This window comes from Chiloscyllium plagiosum, chromosome 50 (assembly GCF_004010195.1).
Source record: "Chiloscyllium plagiosum isolate BGI_BamShark_2017 chromosome 50, ASM401019v2, whole genome shotgun sequence".
Taxonomy (NCBI): Eukaryota; Metazoa; Chordata; class Chondrichthyes; order Orectolobiformes; family Hemiscylliidae; genus Chiloscyllium; species Chiloscyllium plagiosum.
The window spans coordinates 2,881,355-2,899,251 of record NC_057759.1 but is presented as its reverse complement, the minus strand read 5'-3'; the positions used below and the strand labels follow the sequence as shown (position 1 = coordinate 2,899,251).

Below are 17,897 nucleotides of genomic sequence, written 5' to 3'. Positions count from 1 at the left end.
CCGGATGGAGTGAATGGTCTTTCTCTATGGTCTGTCTATGTTCAATCTGAGTGCCACTGTTACCTCGCAGTGTGAATTCGATGTAGTCGCTGGTCACATTAAAAATAGTGTTGGTTCCATTGTTGATTGCTGCACAGTGATACCTCCCGACATCATCTCTCTGGAATGAATGAATAACCAGCTCCCCACCATCCTTATCGTTTCTTAGTGATTTCAGTGCTTCCCTCTCCTTGGTGTTGAGGTTATGTGTTTGTCTTTTCCTTATTATCATAGGTACGACAGTTTGTCTCACTGTTTGTTGTGTCTCTTCTGTCAGTCCATTGTTCCTGAGTGTGCATTCTCCGGAGGAAACATCAATGAAGCGCTTCGCAGGAGGCTCCCAAGCACTGATGATGTCGCCTAGCCAGGGGACGAAACGTTTGCAACAAAAACTTCCAGCTCGGCGAACAGAACCACAACAACGAGCACCCGAGCTACAAATCTTCTCACAAACTTTGAAGTGTATCAGATTATGAGAGGCAAAATTAGGGTGAATGCACTCAGTCTGTTTCCCAGCGTTGTGGAGTCGAGGACTAGAGGACAATAGTTTAAGGTTCGATGGAAAAGATTAAAAGGGAAACCTGAAGGACAACTCTTTTACACATTGGATGTAACGCATATGGAATGAGCTGCCGTGGAAATGGTTGGAGAGGGGACATCAACATCATTTAAAAGTCGCTTGGCCAAGTGCATGGATAGGAGTGGTTAAGAAGGATATTGGACCAACTACAGGGACATTGGGCTGTGCCGCTTTTGTTTCGAAAACTGTGATGTTGGAAAAGCATTGTTGATGTTTCGAGCATTAGCGCTTCATCACATTCCTGAGGAAAAGCTTATGCCCGAAACGTCGACTTCCCTCTTGCACTAATGCTGCATAACCAGCTGTGCTTTTCCTGCACCATACCTTTTGACTCTGATCTGCAGCTCCCTCTCTCTCTCAGTTGCTTTAGCCTAAGGTGCGATGTTCAACGACGAAGCACCAGCTTTGAGTTGGTCTCAGCAGCAGTATTCCCTGAACTGATGGTTCAGTTACTCTTTGGGAGAGAGTCCTTGTGAACTCACCTATCACTGTGATCTCTATGTCTTCACTGTGCTGAGGGCCTGTCACCTCATTTCTCACTGAGCAATGGTAAAGCCCTTCGTCCCTTCTATTGATAGCTCCAATGTTGTAAACAAGCTCAGTGCTGTTGGAAAGCTCCCTGTACAGTTCCACGTTTGAGCTGTTGTAGAATTGGTAATAAATCGGCAGAGAACCATTGGAGACCGAACAGATTAAGGATCCTGTGTCTCCTTCGATTAGATACTTTCCAGGATGAATTGTTAGTTCCGGTTTTGACACTGGAATTCCTGGAATCATAGACAAAAGATAGATCATTGTATTTGGCGGAGTTAATTGCAAACTCAACTATGAAGATCATCACAATCATACACATTTATTTTGTTCATTGGTTGGATGTGGGTGTCCCTGGGTAGTCCAGTATTTATTACTCATCCCTAATTACACAGAGGGCAGTTGACAGTTGTCGGGCTGCAATCAACATTTGGAATTGAACTCAGATTCTCCCATCTGCTATGGTGGGATTTGAGCCCAGAATATGAGCCGATTCTCTGAATTCTTAGGACATAGAACAGTACAGCACAGGGACCGGCCCTTCAGACCACTGACTGTGATGTCATTCTATCCGAATTCCATCTGTCTGCATGCTCTCCGTATCCGTCTACACCCTACATATTCAAGTGTCTGTCTTTATGCTTCGTAAACATTGCTATCGTATTTGTTTCTACCAACTGTTCTGGCAGTGCGTGCCAGGCACCTAACACTCACTGTTTAGAATCATAGAACCACAGAGATGTAGTGCACCTTCAGTCCAACTCGTCTGTGCTGACAAGACATCATAAATTAATCTAGTCCCATTTGCCAGCAGTTGACCCTTATATCTCTAAACCCTTCCAATTCATACACCCAAACAGATGCGTTTTAAATGTTGTAATCTTACCAGCCTCCATCACTTCCTTTGGAAGCTCATTCCATTGACGCACCATCCTTTGTTGAAAACCGTTACTCCTTAGGTCCCTTTTAAATTAGTCCACTCTCACCTAAACCAATGCCCTCCAGTTTTGGACCCACCCACCCAAAGACTTTGCCGATTTACCCTATCTATGAGCCTCATTATTTTATAAACCTCTATAAGGTCACCTCTCAGCCTCCAATGCTCCATGGAAAACAATCCCAGCCTAATCAGTCTTTCCCGAAAGCTCAAATCCTCCAACACTTGCAATATCTTTTTCCTAAACCCTTTCAAGTTTCCGAATATCCTTGCTTTTGAAGGGAAACCAGATTTGCACACATTATTCCAGAAGTTGCCTAACTTATGTGCTGAACAGCCATGACATGACCTCCCAACGCAGGTACTCAATTCTCCAAACAATAACAGAAAGCAATCTAACCACCTTCTTCACTATCTTATCTACCTGCAACTTCACTTTAAAGGAAATGTGAATCAGCACTCCAAGGTCACTTTGTTCAGCAACACTCCCCAGGACATTAGGTGCACAGATTCTGCCTTGATTTGCTTTTCTAAAGTGCAGCACCTCACATTAATCTAAGTTACACTCCATCTGCCACTCCTCAGCCCGTTGTCCCATCTAATCAAGATCCTGTTGTACTCTAAGTTAACCTTTCCTCTCATATCTCATTTTAACTCTCCTCCTCTCACCTTACACCTGTGCTCCCCACCCTAGTATTTGACATTTCCAACCTGGAAGCAAGACACTGGCTATCCTTCCTGTCCATGCCTCTCATAATTCTGTATACCCCAATCAGGTCCGCCTCCAGCCTCCAATGCCTTCGTGAAAACAATCCAAGTTTGGCCAACCTCTCCTCATGGCTTACAAACTCCAATGCAGGCAACATCCAGGGAAAACTGTTTTGCATCCTCTCGAATGCCTCCACATCTTTGCTATAGTGTGGGCAACAAAGCTGCACATATCCTCCAAATGTGGTAGAAATGAAGTCTTACACGGCTGCAATATCACTTACCAACGTTTATACATATTTCACCGACTGGTGACAGGAAGCATGCCATATGGCTTCTTTACCATGTTATCCATTTGTGTTGCCACTTTCAGGGAACTATGGACTTGCACCCCAAGATCCCTCTGTATAGCAATGCTCCCAAGGGTCCTGTCATTTATTGTATATTTTACTCTCGCATTTCACCTCCCAAAAATGCATCAGCTCACATTAGCCTGGATTAAAATCCATCCACGATTTCTGTGCCCAACTTTCAGGCTGATCGATATTCTTTGACAATCCTCCTTACTGTCCACAGCACCACCGAATTTCATGATATCTGCAAATTTACTAATTAGACACGGCCAGCACAAGAAGAATGTTGAGAGACATCGAGGGGTTACAGTCTAAAGGAGATGGAATAGGACTGAGATGGGGACGAATGCCTTCACCAAGATAGTTAGGAGCCTGTGAAATTCTGTGACACAGAAAATAGTCGGAACGGAGACAGTGAATGTTATTCAAGGAGGTTAATAGAATTCTTAGGGCATAAAGGAAGAGAGCAAGTGGACAGGGGACTGAGTTGGAAGGTCAGCCACAATTCTAGTGAATGGACACAACAAACTGGAAGGATCGGATGGCCTAGTGCCATCTACATGTTTCCATAATTTTCCGGGCAGTGAATTCCACAGCCTCCTCACTCTCTGTTTGAAACATTTCTCCCCATCGCAGTCCTAAACGGTCCACCCAACACCCTGTGCTCTTTGTCTCTAGATCTCCAATATATGTCTGTGAGATGTGGGGAGTGATGATAAATTGTCTTTTTTCTGAGTTCTGTAACAGTTAAGAAACGGACAATGATAAATGATACTTACGCCTGATGGATAAATAAAGCTGATTACTGCGTTTCCACAGCTTCCCGTCTGTGACTTCACAATGGTAAGTCCCCGAGTCTGCCGGACGAGCTGACTCAGAGATGTAATCACTGAGGTCAGATGGAGACTGGAGAAGGAGCCCATTTCTGTAAAAGCTGAACCGCAAGGAAGCTTGGGAGGGGTTCGCTTCAACCCAGCACACCAGTTTAACCCTTTGGCCATCAAACAGCTGTTCCTCAGGATGCATGATCAATATAGGGACAGCGAACGCCTCTGAAAAGCAGAAGGACATGTTTCTGTTTGAGCCTGTAGAATGTTTGGACTTGAGTAAGCTCTGTGGTCAGCACAAGAGCAAGAAAATCGCGAGGCGGGACCTGTGCGGGGGATTCCTAACAATCCTTCAATGTCAATCAAGAATGTCAGCATCGTGCTAACTCGAGGTCAGATTTGGGGATGATCGTGATCGCATTTGGAATAAATAAATACAACCGCGGCGAGAGTATTTTACCCGGTTCTGGAATCCACATTCTAGGAGGGACAGGATAGCACTGGGAGAGAGTGCAGAAGGTGATTTACCAGGATGTTGCCTTGGAGCTGTAGAGCTTCAGGATGGAGAGAGACTGGATAGACTGGGATTGTTTTCCTTAGCGCAGAGGAAATTGAGTCCGGGTGGAGGTCGTGATGGAGATGTATAAAATGATGAGGGGTGTAGATAGGGTATATAGGAGGAAACTTTTCCCAATTGGTGGAGGGAGGGGACATCGATTGAAGGTCAGGGACAGATGGTTTAGAAGGAATGAGAGGGAACGCATGTTCACTCAGAGTATCTGGAACTTACTGCCTGTTAGGGTAGGAGAGGCAGAAACCCCCAACACATTGAAGAGTGTTTGGATGTGCACTCATGAGGCCAAGGCTCTGGTACCACGTGCTGGGAAAATAGGGATTAGATAATAGTGAGGTGGCTGTTTCTGACTCGATGGGTCGAAGGGCCTTTAATTTGCGCTGGGGATAATGACACATAGTTACGTTTAATGGAAATGTAAATGCTGTCACTCCTCTTCCTCAGACTGTGAACCGTCTCGATTGCTTCACAGGCATAATTCCCAGAAACGTTTACAGTCGCTGCGTTGATAGTGTACATGAAGTCATGACCAGGCACGGCCTCTAGGCCGGCGCTGTCTCTGTAAAATGAGTAGTGAAAGTGGACGGAGGTCCTTGCCTCCCGGACAGTGCACGTCAGCGTGACCGGGAGGCCCTCGAATACTTCAGGCGCCGGTTCCACCCTCAGCAAGGGCTTGGCAAAGCGTTCTGGAATGTAACACACAATTGGGACTCGTTAATCTACTGTTCTGATCACAAAGCGAAAGGATAAGATGTTGGAACAAAAGAAGAGCATTCAACTCATTGAGTCTGCTCCATCATTCAATGAGATCATGCCTGATGCGATCATCCTCAAGTCCACTTTCTTGCTTTTTGTTCCACGTCATCGCCCTGATTTAAAATCTCTGCCTCTCAGTCTTGAATATACTCAACAACCCATCCAGGAAAGCCCTCTGCTCAAAAGAATTCCACAGATTTACTCCCTTCAGAGAGAAGAAGTTCCATCTCATCTCCGACTTCAATGGGAGGTCACCAACCCCGCCTCCTATTAATCTGAGACAATGCCCCTCAGTTCCCAGACTCTCCCACTCAGCGGGAAACCATGTCTCTCTGTCAACTCCTGTCAACTCACTCTAAGAATCTTCAATAAATCTCTCATTCTTCCAGACTCCACTGAGGACAGGCCCAAACCACTCCGCCTTTCCATTAACAAATAGTCCCTCCATAAGAGGGATTAGCTGTATGAACTTCCTCTGTACAGTCTCCAATGCCCAGTCTACATTCCTTCAGATGCAGGGCTCCAGAATATTCACAGTATTCCCCTCTTGTCTGATTTGCGTATTGTAAAGTCTTAGCAAACATCCCCCCTCCCACCACCCCGGTTCATGTTCCATGAGCTCCTCTGTTCTTCCTGCCAAATCGCAAAATCACACATTTCCCCCCATTATCATGCATCTGCCAGGTTTATGCTCATTTCCTTATAACTCATCTGTATCCCATTGCAGCCACTTTGTGTCATACTCATCAATTGCCTTCTGAACTATTTCCATGTCTTCCACAAACATGGTGGAAGTCCAATCCATTGACTGGTTCAGACCCAGGAAGAGTGGGTTGCCTTTTGAAAAAAAAAGGATGGAATGGCTGTAGACCGTGAGGAACATAAACTTAGACAATAACGTAATCTTGATCAATTGGCCCAACAGCCATATGGAGTGTAATTTGGTTAACTGCCAGGTTAAAATGCCTGTTCATGAAACAAACAAGAGCAGGACATATACAGTGAATGGTAGGACCCTGGGTATTCTTGTTGAGCAGAGAGACTGAGTGTTGGCGGTGCATAATTCCTTGATAGACAGTGGCAAAGACCGCTTTAGGCAAGCTTGCCTGCATTGCTCAGGCCATTGAGTACATGAGTTGGGACATCATGTTCCGAATGTACAGGATGTATTTGAGGTCACCTTTGAAGTTGTGTGTGCAATTCTGGTCGCCTTATTATTAGGAAGATGTTATTAAACTGGAAAGGTATCAGAAACAAAATATACAAGAATGAAACTGAGACCCAAAGGTGAGGCTGGGACTTCTTTCACTGAAGTGTCAGAGATTCGGGATGACCTTATCCAAGTTTATAAAATCATGAAATGCATAGATATGATGAATAGCCATTGTCTTTTCCATAGCATCGGTGAGTCTGAAACATGGAGGGGTTAGGATTTAATGTGCGAGGGGAATGATTTAAAAGGGAAATGAACGGCAATGTTTTGATACAGAGGGTGCGGTGTGTATGGAAAGAGCTGCCACAGAAAGTGGTAGACTAGGATACAATTACAATATTTAACAAAATGAATTGGACAGGCATATGGCGGAAAATCTTTAGAGGAATTTGGTCCAATGCAATTGGGACTCATTCAGCTTAGGAAACCTGATTGGCAGGGATGAGTTCGGCAGAAAGGCCTGTTTCCGTGTTGCATGATTCCATGACTCTATTTGGCAACGATATATTCAGACCATTGACATGAATTATGTCAACATATTAAAACTTTCCCAGATTATACCAGAGATACGATGTTGCCTTATGAGGAGAGATTGAGCAAGTTCAGAGCTCAGAGTATGATATTTGCTTGGTGTCGAGCTCAGTCGGCTGGATGGCTGGTCTGAGTTGCAGATGGTGTCCATGGTATGGATTCAATTCCAACACCAGCTGAGGTGACCACGGAGGATTCTACATCTCCATCTCTTCCCTCAACTGCGGCGTTGTACCCCTCAGATTAGACCACCACCCAGTCCCCTCTCTCACGGATGGAAGAGTGGGACTGTGGTGACTTTACTCTTACGATGTTAAAGGGAGGATTAACAAAAGAGATGGGCACAGCATGTTTCGTCGTATGGGACAATCTGGAACAAGACGTCGCTGCTTCAGGAGAAGGGTCTGGGGATATATTCAAAGCAGAGATGAGGTGGAATGGCTTCTCTCAAAGGCGGGTGGGCGTGGTGGGTAATGTTGCATGAAGAACCAATGAGCTTGGGTTATTTTCTCTGGAACAGACAAAGCTGAGGGGGGACCTGACAGAGTTGTGCAGGATTATGGACAAGGTGGGTACGAAGCAGCTGTTCCCATTAGTTGAAGCATCAGCAACAAGAAAGGCATCAGTTTCAAGTGAAAGGCAGGAGGTTTAAGGGGGATTTGAGGAATGTTTCACCCAGAGGGTATTGAGGATCTGGAATGCACTGCCTCGAAAGGCAATTGAGACAGGAAAACATGCAACCTTTAAAAAGTAAATCGACCAGCACTTGAACGGTCATAATTTTCAAGACATTGCGGGAAAGTAGGTTTGGTGTACCATTGGCAGCACAGACATGATGAACCAAAGGGCCGCTTCTATACTGGCTAATTCAGAATGTCTCCTGTCTTTAAATTAGCAATTGAGAGAAATATGCACATTGTCTACCACAGATTGTAACATCAAGGACGTACCTCGAACCTGAACACTAACATTTCGCGATTCCGACCCACCAATTTTACAACTGTACCATCCACTGTCATTGGTGCTGTTTACTTTAGTGCTATACGATGATTCACGTCCTGGGAACCACACTGCATGGATCTTCTTGCCATTTTTATAAAAGACAGAATCCTTGCTCCTCCAAATATAGTATTTGTACCGACAATTCAATTTTAGTCTCTCTCCTTCCAAAAGTGAAACTGGGTCAACATGGAGCTCCACATTTCTATCTAAATCAAAAGTAAAAGTGCATCATAAAGCTCATCATGAGCATTTCTTACATTCGAAAGTGCTCCTCAAGCATTCACGATCACTAATAATTTGTTGCCTGAGTATATTTTCAAGTATCAGCAAGCCAATCCCCAATATTTTATACAATTCACTCAGGACAACTACTATCAGTTTGTTTTCAATTTCCCTGGAGTGTTAAATACAGTTTTGATCCCTGACTAGAGGAGAGATCATAAGACCACGATAAACAGAAACAGGAGTATGCCGTTTGACTATAAATTCCCCTCCATCTTCAATATGATTAGACATGAAGATCATAAGATGTATGAACAAAATTCACCCATTGAATCAGCTCCTCTACTCAATGAGATAACGGCTGATCTGATCATTGTCAACTCCAGTTTCCTGCCTTTTTGTCCCATAAAACTCGATTCCCCTCCCTGATTAAAAATCTCTCTATTTTCGCTTCAAATATACAAAATGACCCAGCCTTGACAGCCCTCGGAAATAAAGAATGCTAAAGACTCACTCCCCCTGGAGAGAGGAAATCCCTCCTCACCTCTATATTCAATGGGCGATTCCAAACACCTCCTCCCCCACCGCCCCCCCACCCCCCACCCCCTCCAAACTCCCGCCCATCCCCAGGCTTTATTCCGAGATGATGGCCCTCTGGTCCATGACTCACCCACACAAGAGTAAACAACCTCTCACCAAATCTCCACTGTCAAGTAGTTCTAATAATCTTCAAAAAGATGGCCTCTCATTCTACTAAACCCCAATGAGTACAAGCCCAACCTATTTAACCTCGCCTCGTCAGAAATTACTAACTCCAAGATGAGGTTCCAAACCTTACATAAATGACTGACTGAATAAAATTAATGTTCAGCATTAAATCATGTTGACACATGCGTATTTTGTTGACAATTAGTTTGGAGGTCAAGAAAACGGTACAGTTTTGGTCGCCACACTATCAGAATGATGTGAAGGATTTGGAGAGGGTATTGAACTGGGTTACCAAGATAGTGCCTTGTTCGGACGGTATTAACTAACAGGAGGCATTGTGCAAATTCAGTTTGTTTTTGCTTGTATGTCAGGAAAAAAAAATGATCTGATTGAAGTGTATAAAATTATGAGCTGTGTGGATAGAAAGGATAGTTAGAACCATTTTCTTCCCGAGTATGAATGTCAATTTAAAAAGATATTTTGGGTGGTATGGCAGCTCAGTGGTTAGCACTGCTGCCTCGCAGAGCTAGTCGGGTGACTGTTATGTAGAATTTGCACACTCTCCCCGTGTCTGTCTGGGTTTCCTCTGGGTGCTCCGATTTCCTCCCACAATCCAAAACTGTGCAGCTCATGTGAATTGGCCATGCTAAATTGCCCATAGTGTTCAGGGATGTTTAAGTTGGGTGCATTAGTCTGGATAAATATAGGGGAATGAGTCTGAGTGGGCTACTCTTCGGAGGATTGGTGTGGACTTGTTGGGCTGAAGGGCCTGCTTCCACACTCTAAGGATTCTAATTGTAATTCTAATTCAGGGACAGAAGTTTAAGAAAAAAAGAGATTTTAAGAAGATACAAGGAGCAAGGCATCTTTTTTCCAGAGAAGGTGGTAAGTATCTGGAATTCACTGCCAGATGTGGTGTGGTGGAAGCAAATACAATAACAATTTTTAAGAGGCATTTGACAGATAAATGACCAGGCAAGAAGTAGAGCGACATCAACAGCCTAGAGGCAAAACGGTTTCAGTTTAGATAGGCATCATGTTTTAGCAGAACCTTGCTGGGCTGAAAGGTCTGTCCCTGTACACTACTATTCTTTGAACGCTGTGCATTGCACTTCCATGCAAAGTTTCGATATAAAAGAAAGTTAAACGTCACTCATCCGTGACGACAACTTCAGCAGTTTCACTCTTTTGTCATGAGTTGTATATCACCCAGTGATAAGATCCACCAGTTTTATTGTTCGTGAGTACTTCATAAATATTTGCCTATCTATAAGTGAAAAACTGTTCATTTTTGTACCAATAAACATCTTGTCTTTTTTCTCTGTCCTACATTGCAATTTTAAAATGTCTCCTTTTACAAATCCACTTGTGGGTTTATACGTTAAGTAAGGGCCTTCTAAAAGCTGAAGAGGGAGCGAGAAGCAGAAACTAACTTACCTCCTGACTTCACCAAGGCCTGCCCACTATCGATTAGGCCCAAGTCAGGAGTGTGATTGAATGGTCTCCACTTGGCCGAATGAGTGCAGCTCCAAAAACAACACAAAACCATCCAGCCACAATGTAGCCCCAACTTGATTGGCACCACATCCCCAAACATTCACTTCCTCAAATATCGATGTTCAGTAGCAGTAGTGTGTACCATCTACAAGATGCACAGCAGAAATTCACCAGAGATCCTCAGCTAGCACCTTCAAAACTCACTACTACTTCCATCTAGGAGGATAAGCGCAGCAAATACATGGGAACACCGCCACCTTCACGATCTCCTCAGCATCCCAACTTGGATCTCAACTTCAGTGTCGCTGGTTCAGAATCCTGGAATCCTCTCCCCAAGGGCACTGTGAGTATTCCTACAGCACTTGGACGTAATAGTTCAAGAAGGCAGCTCACTTCCCACCCTCTGAGAGAGAGCAACTAGGGATTGGGTCAACAAATGCTAGGCCCAACCAGTGATGCCCATGTTCCACGAGTGAATTACATTTCATGTTACATGCACCTGCCCATTATAGTCTGTCCGTATTTCCCTCTGTCGTCCTCCCTCACTCTCCTCCTTTTTTGCTACGCTTCCGCACGTCTGATCACCTATTATGGAACTGGAGAGTAGAACTGAAGTTAATATCCATTTATATTTATCATAACGGTTATCACAACTAGTTATGATCTGTACAAGGCACCATTTAATGGTTTTGCCCTGTCAAAAAGAGACAGAATTGTCAATTTTCCCCACTGTTGTTCAAAAATATATTGTGTCAATGCTTAATGCCATTAACTGCCAGTGACCCTACCTTGAATTTTACCGGCAGATTTGTAATGTGCATTTAATCTTTAGCTTCCCAAACCTTTTTAAGTAAATGAACGCGGCAATTCCATTAAAACTTCCACTTTACTGCCTGATCAATCTTATCCATCAGTTCGTCCATCATTCACACTGCCTTCCTATTCATATTTAAGACCAGAAGAGCACGAGAATAGGAGTAGGCCATTCGCCCCCTTGATCCTGCTCTGCAATCCAATTGGATCGTGGCATTGCTCACATCCGCTTTCCTGCCCGATCCCCATAAACATTGATTCACTGATCAAGAATCTATATCAGCTTTAAATATACACGAGGACGCAACAACCCAACGCAGCTGTCTGTGTCAAGAATTTCCAAAGACTTCCATACTTGTGAGAAGTTACAAGTCCCTCCTTATCTCAATCTTCAAATACTGCCCATTTATTCTGAGACTTTGCCATCTGGTCCTAGATTCTCACAGGAGGGGGTAACAGCCTCTCAGCTTAGTCCCTGTCAAGCCCCTATATATTTCAATGTGATCACCTCTCATTCTTTAAACTCTACTCAGTGAGTAGAGCCCAAACCTGTTTATCTTTTGCTCAATAAGACAATCCATCCTTCCCAGAGACCATCCTCGCAAACCCTCTCCGAACTGCCTCCAACAAATTGGTACTCTTCCTTAAATAGCGGGAGTAACGTTTCTCAATATGCTCCAGATGGGGCCTCTCCAGCATCGTGCCCATTTGCAGAAAGACTTCCGCACTTTTTGGCAATAATGGCCAAAGTTCCATCTGCTCTTCCTGATGACCTGCTGCCCCCACATATGTGTTAGTTTACTGTGTTTCATACAGAACTACACCACCCCCAAATCCCTTTATGCTGAGCTCTCTGCAATTTTTCTCCATGTGAGTCATACTCCGTTATGTTCTCCCTTCCAAAATGAACGTAAACTTGTGTTTTCCCAAACAACTTGTTTTAAATCTCGTGCTCATTTGAAGAATTGCGGTGGAGTTAAACTTCGATGCAGATTTACGGAAAGGACGCTGTCCAATGTGACTAATTCATTGGCCCTCATCAGAACTGTGGGGGTACCCACACATGATAAGAGTTGAAAATTATTCCAGTGCCTCTCCTTTCAGAAGCTATCCCTAACTCTTGACAGAACGACTGGGATAAAATTCTATTTGATGCATGTTTGGAAAAGGTCACTGAAAGGATGTGCACAGCAAGACTTCAGATTTCCAAATGATTATCTAAAAAAATTTGCAGTTCCCTTACCTTGGGTGAGCCAACAGAGCGCAAGATTCACTGGAATAAAGAAGGGAATTGAAATAAAAATGGCATTATTTCTGTAAGTGTCCTGGAAACGGCAAAGACAATGACAAAGCAATTTAAGTGGAGAAGCAGCAGTGAAACAACACTTGTCCTGCCTGCAACTCAACAGGAACTGTTAACTGTTCAGTCCCATTGAAGTGGATACAGAAATATGAATTGGTATGAACTGTATGAGAACCCATTGATATTTTCGTCATTTTCTCATGCCAAAGGCAAATTTTGCTTTGTATCTTTCTTTCTTTTATTTATGCCCTCGTTTTCCCTTCCTGTTTTCTCTCTGCTTTGGCGCCCATTTCCATTGTTATTCTTCAACAAGTAAAGGTCTCTGGAAAGCTAGATTTCTTGTAAAATAAAGTACGTTTGGGAAGATGATTGCAAAAGGAATGCGATCAGATGATGTTGTATTTTTTGCCTCAGCGAGATTCTTAGAAACCCCCAAAGTCAGTCAAGTCTCACCAACGACCACACTATAGCTTCTAGCTCAGTGATGAGAGACTACTTTACAATGAAATATCTCTGAACAGTTTTGAGATGCTTACTCATCTCCCTCTGCATCTAAAATTACTTTACAAGAGAGCAAGGACTATCTCCAATCTAAATTCAGAGCCAGAGAGGTCTACAGCACAGAAAAGGCCCATCAGCTGATCGAGTCTGTGCCAGTCTAAAACAAACACCTCACTATTCTCGAATTCTATTTTCCCAGCACTTGGCCCCTCGTCTTACTATTGCAAATTCACATCTAAATCCTTCAATGAAATGAGAGTTTCTGCTTCTCCAACAGGAAGTGAGTTCCAGATTCCCCACTACCCTCTGCTGAAAATATTTTGCCTGACATCCCTGTCTAAAACCCCTGACCTTTGCTTCCCATCTATGCATTCCGTCTGCCCATCCCCGTTATTAATCCCTCCACATCAAGGAGCAAATATGTCCCCTGTCTACTCTAGCCATGCCCCTTTGTCATTTTATACACCTCAATCATGTCTCACCCCCATCCACATTCCCAATCTCGTCTGTTCCGAGGAAAACAACCTCCGTCTCTTTAAGTTCTCTCCATCACTGAAATTCTCCAGCCCCCAAGGTAACATCTTGGTAAATCTCCTAATGTTGGTGAAAAATGATGTTATATACAGTCACTGCTCAGTGACATATTTCGCCTATATATTGTTACCGATTGTGCTTCCCTTTGTGGGATTCTGAAATTCTATTGATTGGTCCAAGACTTAACATTTTTAGATGTTAGTGCACATGTCTGTGTAACTTGCATCCTTTCCTGAGAAGATCAAATTATATTGCACAAAGCGGGAACAAAGGACATTAACTTGAAACGATTATTCCTTTCTCTCCCTCTCAAAATATGATCGTCCATGTTGTCAACTTGTTTCATTCCATATTTTTGCCAAGTTTGTTTTTTTTAATGTTGGCCACAGTCATTAGATCCTGCTTTTTGGATCTGAGAAGGAAGCGTGGGGTTATCTACTGCAGAATGTAACTTCGCGTTAGTGGGTAGCAGTTCAGGTTTGTCAGGGATAAGGTTCCTTTATAACACACACTTACAGAGGATCAGAAGCACGGAGATCTGCAACATTTCCCACGCAGTTTTGTCACACAGCAGTTTCCAACTCAGTGTGACCTGGTGGCTGTTACATCTATGCCTTCTCTCTCTTACATTTACCTGTAACCAAAGATGATAAGTTTAGAAACAGCAAAATAAGTATGCTCTCTCCATACCCTAGTGTTGTTTCGATTTTAGCAGTAGTGTGGGAAAAAAAGCTGCAGGAGCAAAGAAGCAAGTCCGGACTGGGACTCTCTCTCTCTCTCTCTCTGGTTCTCTCCTGTAAGACCCTGTGTTTGATTTTACCTTTTGTACCAATGGGTGTTTATGGGGATTGTTGCGAGTATTGGCACAGCACAATTAAGTTGGAATAATCTGTTGGGCTTCTGGATAAGTTAGGTTATTCTGTACTCTGCTCTCTTTTGGTTGTGTTTCATTCAGTCATCTTGTAAGTCAAAATTGTTTTGTTTATAACAAGGTGGGTTGGCCATTTGCAACACTTGTGGGAATTCCACCTAACACCTGCTTAAAACAACTAGTAACGTTAGGGTCTTGACTACTGTCTTGAAATGTTTTGAGGGGTCTGGCCTGGTTCATAATAACAGGAACAGCAATAGGCCATTTAGCCCCTCGAACATGTCCTACCAGTTAATAGTTGATCTGCAGCCTAACTCCACATACCTGACTTTGGCCCCTGTTCCCTTCATAACGTTGCTGAATAAACGTTATGATCTCGGATAGAAAACTAACAACTTATCCAGCATCCACTGCAGTTTGTGGAAGAGAGTTCCAAACATTCACACGCTTTGTCTTCCTCACATGTTTCCTGAACAGTCCGGTCCCAAGCCTCAGACAATGCCGTCTCCATTTCTGGAATACCCAACCAGTGTGTCCTCATAATTTAACCCCTAAAGTCCAGCTCCCATTCTTGCCAACCTCCGTTGTACTGCCACCTAGACCAAACTGTCCTTCCTACCACTGAGTTTGGAACAGCACTGCACCCGATGGAAAAGAAAAGCAAAAATCGCTGGAGGAACTCAGCAGATCTGACAGCATCTGTTGGGAGGGAGAGAGAGAGAAAAGCAGAGTTAATATTCCAGCTTACAAGCACAGGGACTACTGCAGAAAACTCAACAGGTCTGACAGCACCTGTGTAGAGAGTAAGAAACAGCTATGGGCCAAACACAGGCTAGTTCAGTTTGGGAAATCTGTGAGGGATGGATGAGTTGGGATGAAGGACCTGTTTCCGCACTGTAGGACTCTATAACTCCAGTCCATGTAGCTGTCCAGGATTAGACTCTGACCTGGTCACTGGGAAATTTGAAGCAGATTGGGGTACAACGTTAAGGTTTCCTGAAAACGTTTCTTTTCCCAGAGTCTTTGCTGCTGACAGGACCAGAGAGAAACCACAGCCAACTTCAGTCTGACTGCCATCTCCGAGAGAGAGAGAGAGATACAGGAAACTTCCCGTGATTCATGTTGCTCATTTGCACCCCCATCCTGATCCACCCCTCCATAAGAGGGAACACCACGTCAAACATTGGAATGAGTTTTATCAGAGTTTAACAGCCAGCACTGAGGTTGAATACACCTCAGCAGCTGTCATGACAATGATATAATGTCAGGGCTCTTTCTGCCGTTAAACCAGCAGCATCTGTGACTAAAATAGAAATCACTGGAGAAAGTGAAAGCAAACAAATCGTGCAGCCCACCAAGACAGAGTGACTAACCATTTCCCCATCTTTATACCCACCCATTTTATATCTCTACTCTGCTTTCACCACAATTAATAGCCCATTTGTCCTTTAAATTCACCCCTTCTTGATCGAGAGTATTGCAAACTCCATTTTCCCCATCCCTTTCAGTTCTAACGAAGAGTCACTGGACTCGAAATGTTAACTTTGTTTCTCTCTGTGGTTCTCCAGCACTTTCTTTGTTTATAACGAGCAACATAGAACATAGAACAGTCTAGCACAGGTACAGGACCTACTGCCCCCGATGTTGTGTCAAACGGAACATCAAATGAAACTGACCCTTTCGGCTTGTTCTTGGTCTGTTTCTCTCGATTCCTTGAAGTCTCAAATGCTTCCCTAAAATTCCCTGAAATGCCCTTACTGTGCCGGCTTTAATCAGCATCCCTGACAGTGCCTTCAGGACTCCTCCCACTCTCTGTGTAAAAACAACTTGCACCTCATATCTCCTTTGAAATTCCCTCCTCACATTAAATGACTGAACCTTATTAGCTCAAATTTTAACTACCAGAAAAAGATTCTGACCGTCAACCCAATCTATGCAAAGCATAATTTTATAGACTTCTATCAAATTCCCCCTCAGCCTCCACTGCTCAAGGGAAAATAATCCAAGTTTTTTTTTTCCCAGTCTCTCATTGTATTCATATCCTCTAATCCAGGCAGCATCCTGGTAAACCTATTGGGTGTGCTTGCAAATTCTCCACATTCTTCCTGTAATGTGGCGACCAGAATTGAACACAACACTCTAAGCATAGTCTAATCAACGTCTTATGAAGCTACAATATTACACCCTGACTCTTGTATTAATTCCCCATTCTCTAAAGGCAAGTATGCCGTACGCCTTCTTTACCACCTTATCTATTGCGTAGCTACTTTCAGGGAGCTATACACTTGTTCCCTAATATCCCTCTGTACATCAATGCTGGATGATTAACTGGATAGTTTTCCTTAACATTTGTTCACGTGAAGTGTAGCACTTCACATTTACATGGATTAATTTCCATCTGCCATTTCTCTGCCCATATCTACATCTGATGTGTGTCCTGCTTTATCTTATGACAACCCTCTACACTCTGTTTAACACCACTGTCTTCTCTTTATCATTTGAAAACTTACTAACCCACTTATCTGCACTTTCATCCGAGTAAGTTATGTAATCACAAAATGCAGAGATCCAAATACGGATCCATGTGGAACACCACCAGTCACAAACCTACAACTTGAATACCATTCTTCCACCATTAACTCTGTCTTTTTTGTGCAAGCCAATTCTGAATCCACACAACCGAGTCACTGTGGATCCCATGCATCTTAATCTTCTGGACGAGCCAACCAAGAGGGGCCTTGTCGGAAGCTTTACTAAAATCTAAGAAAATAATACACACAGCTCTACCCTCATCGATCACCTTTATCATCTGCTTGTAAACTCCAATCAAATTGGTAAGGCATGTACTGATTCGGCCATGATTTTCCAAATGTGCACAAATCCTATCCCAAGGAATTCTCTCCAATAGCTTCCCGACGACTGAGCTGAGAGTCACTAGTCTATGGTTTTATCCATTATCCCTATTTTCCTCCTTGAACAAAGGAACAGCATTCAGTACTTTACAGTCTTCTGGTACGTCTCCATTGGCTAGTGAGGCTACATAGACCTTAGCCAAGGCTCCAGAAAATTCCCTCTCTTGCCTCTCTCAATAACCTAGGGACTTGGGGTAGATACCTTCGGGCACTGCGGAATTATCCACCTTAATGCTTTTTAAGAGACCCAGCATCACTTCCCTCTTGATCTCAACATGCTGTAGCATATTAGTATGCTCCACACAAATCTCACTATCCTCCACATCCTTTTCCTGGGTAAATACCAATGCTCATTTAGAATCTCACCCAAACCTTCTACCTCTAAACATAAGTTCCCTCCTTTTTCAATGACTGGTCTTACCTTCTCCCTCGTTATCCTCTGTTTACACTGAGACCTGCTGAGTTTCCCCAACACTTTCTGCGTT

The 17,897-nt window shown here is 43.6% G+C and overlaps 1 protein-coding gene across 1 annotated transcript; it reads right to left on the bottom strand.

Moving 5' to 3' along the window:
- Positions 1-985: 985 nt before the first annotated feature.
- Positions 986-14,283, bottom strand: LOC122544492 (Fc receptor-like protein 3). The gene is made up of 6 exons (XM_043683730.1): positions 14,146-14,283; positions 12,535-12,564; positions 8,000-8,257; positions 4,954-5,235; positions 3,928-4,200; positions 986-1,386 (listed from the first exon to the last, which is right to left on the bottom strand). Exons 1-6 carry the CDS (start codon positions 14,174-14,176, stop codon positions 986-988), a joined length of 1,275 nt encoding a protein of 424 aa, XP_043539665.1. The 5' UTR covers positions 14,177-14,283.
- Positions 14,284-17,897: the final 3,614 nt, after the last annotated feature.

Excerpts from the sequence above, each read along its gene's own strand:
- LOC122544492 (XM_043683730.1), bottom strand. The coding sequence starts at position 14,176 with ATGTTGCAGATCTCCGTGCTTCTGATCCTCT. Across the intron at positions 12,565-14,145 it reads CTCCGTGCTTCTGATCCTCT|TGAATCTTGCGCTCTGTTGG; the intron begins GTAAGTGTGTGT and ends TCTTTATTCCAG. Across the intron at positions 5,236-7,999 it reads TGTTAGTGTTCAGGTTCGAG|AACGCTTTGCCAAGCCCTTG; the intron begins GTACGTCCTTGA and ends GTTACATTCCAG.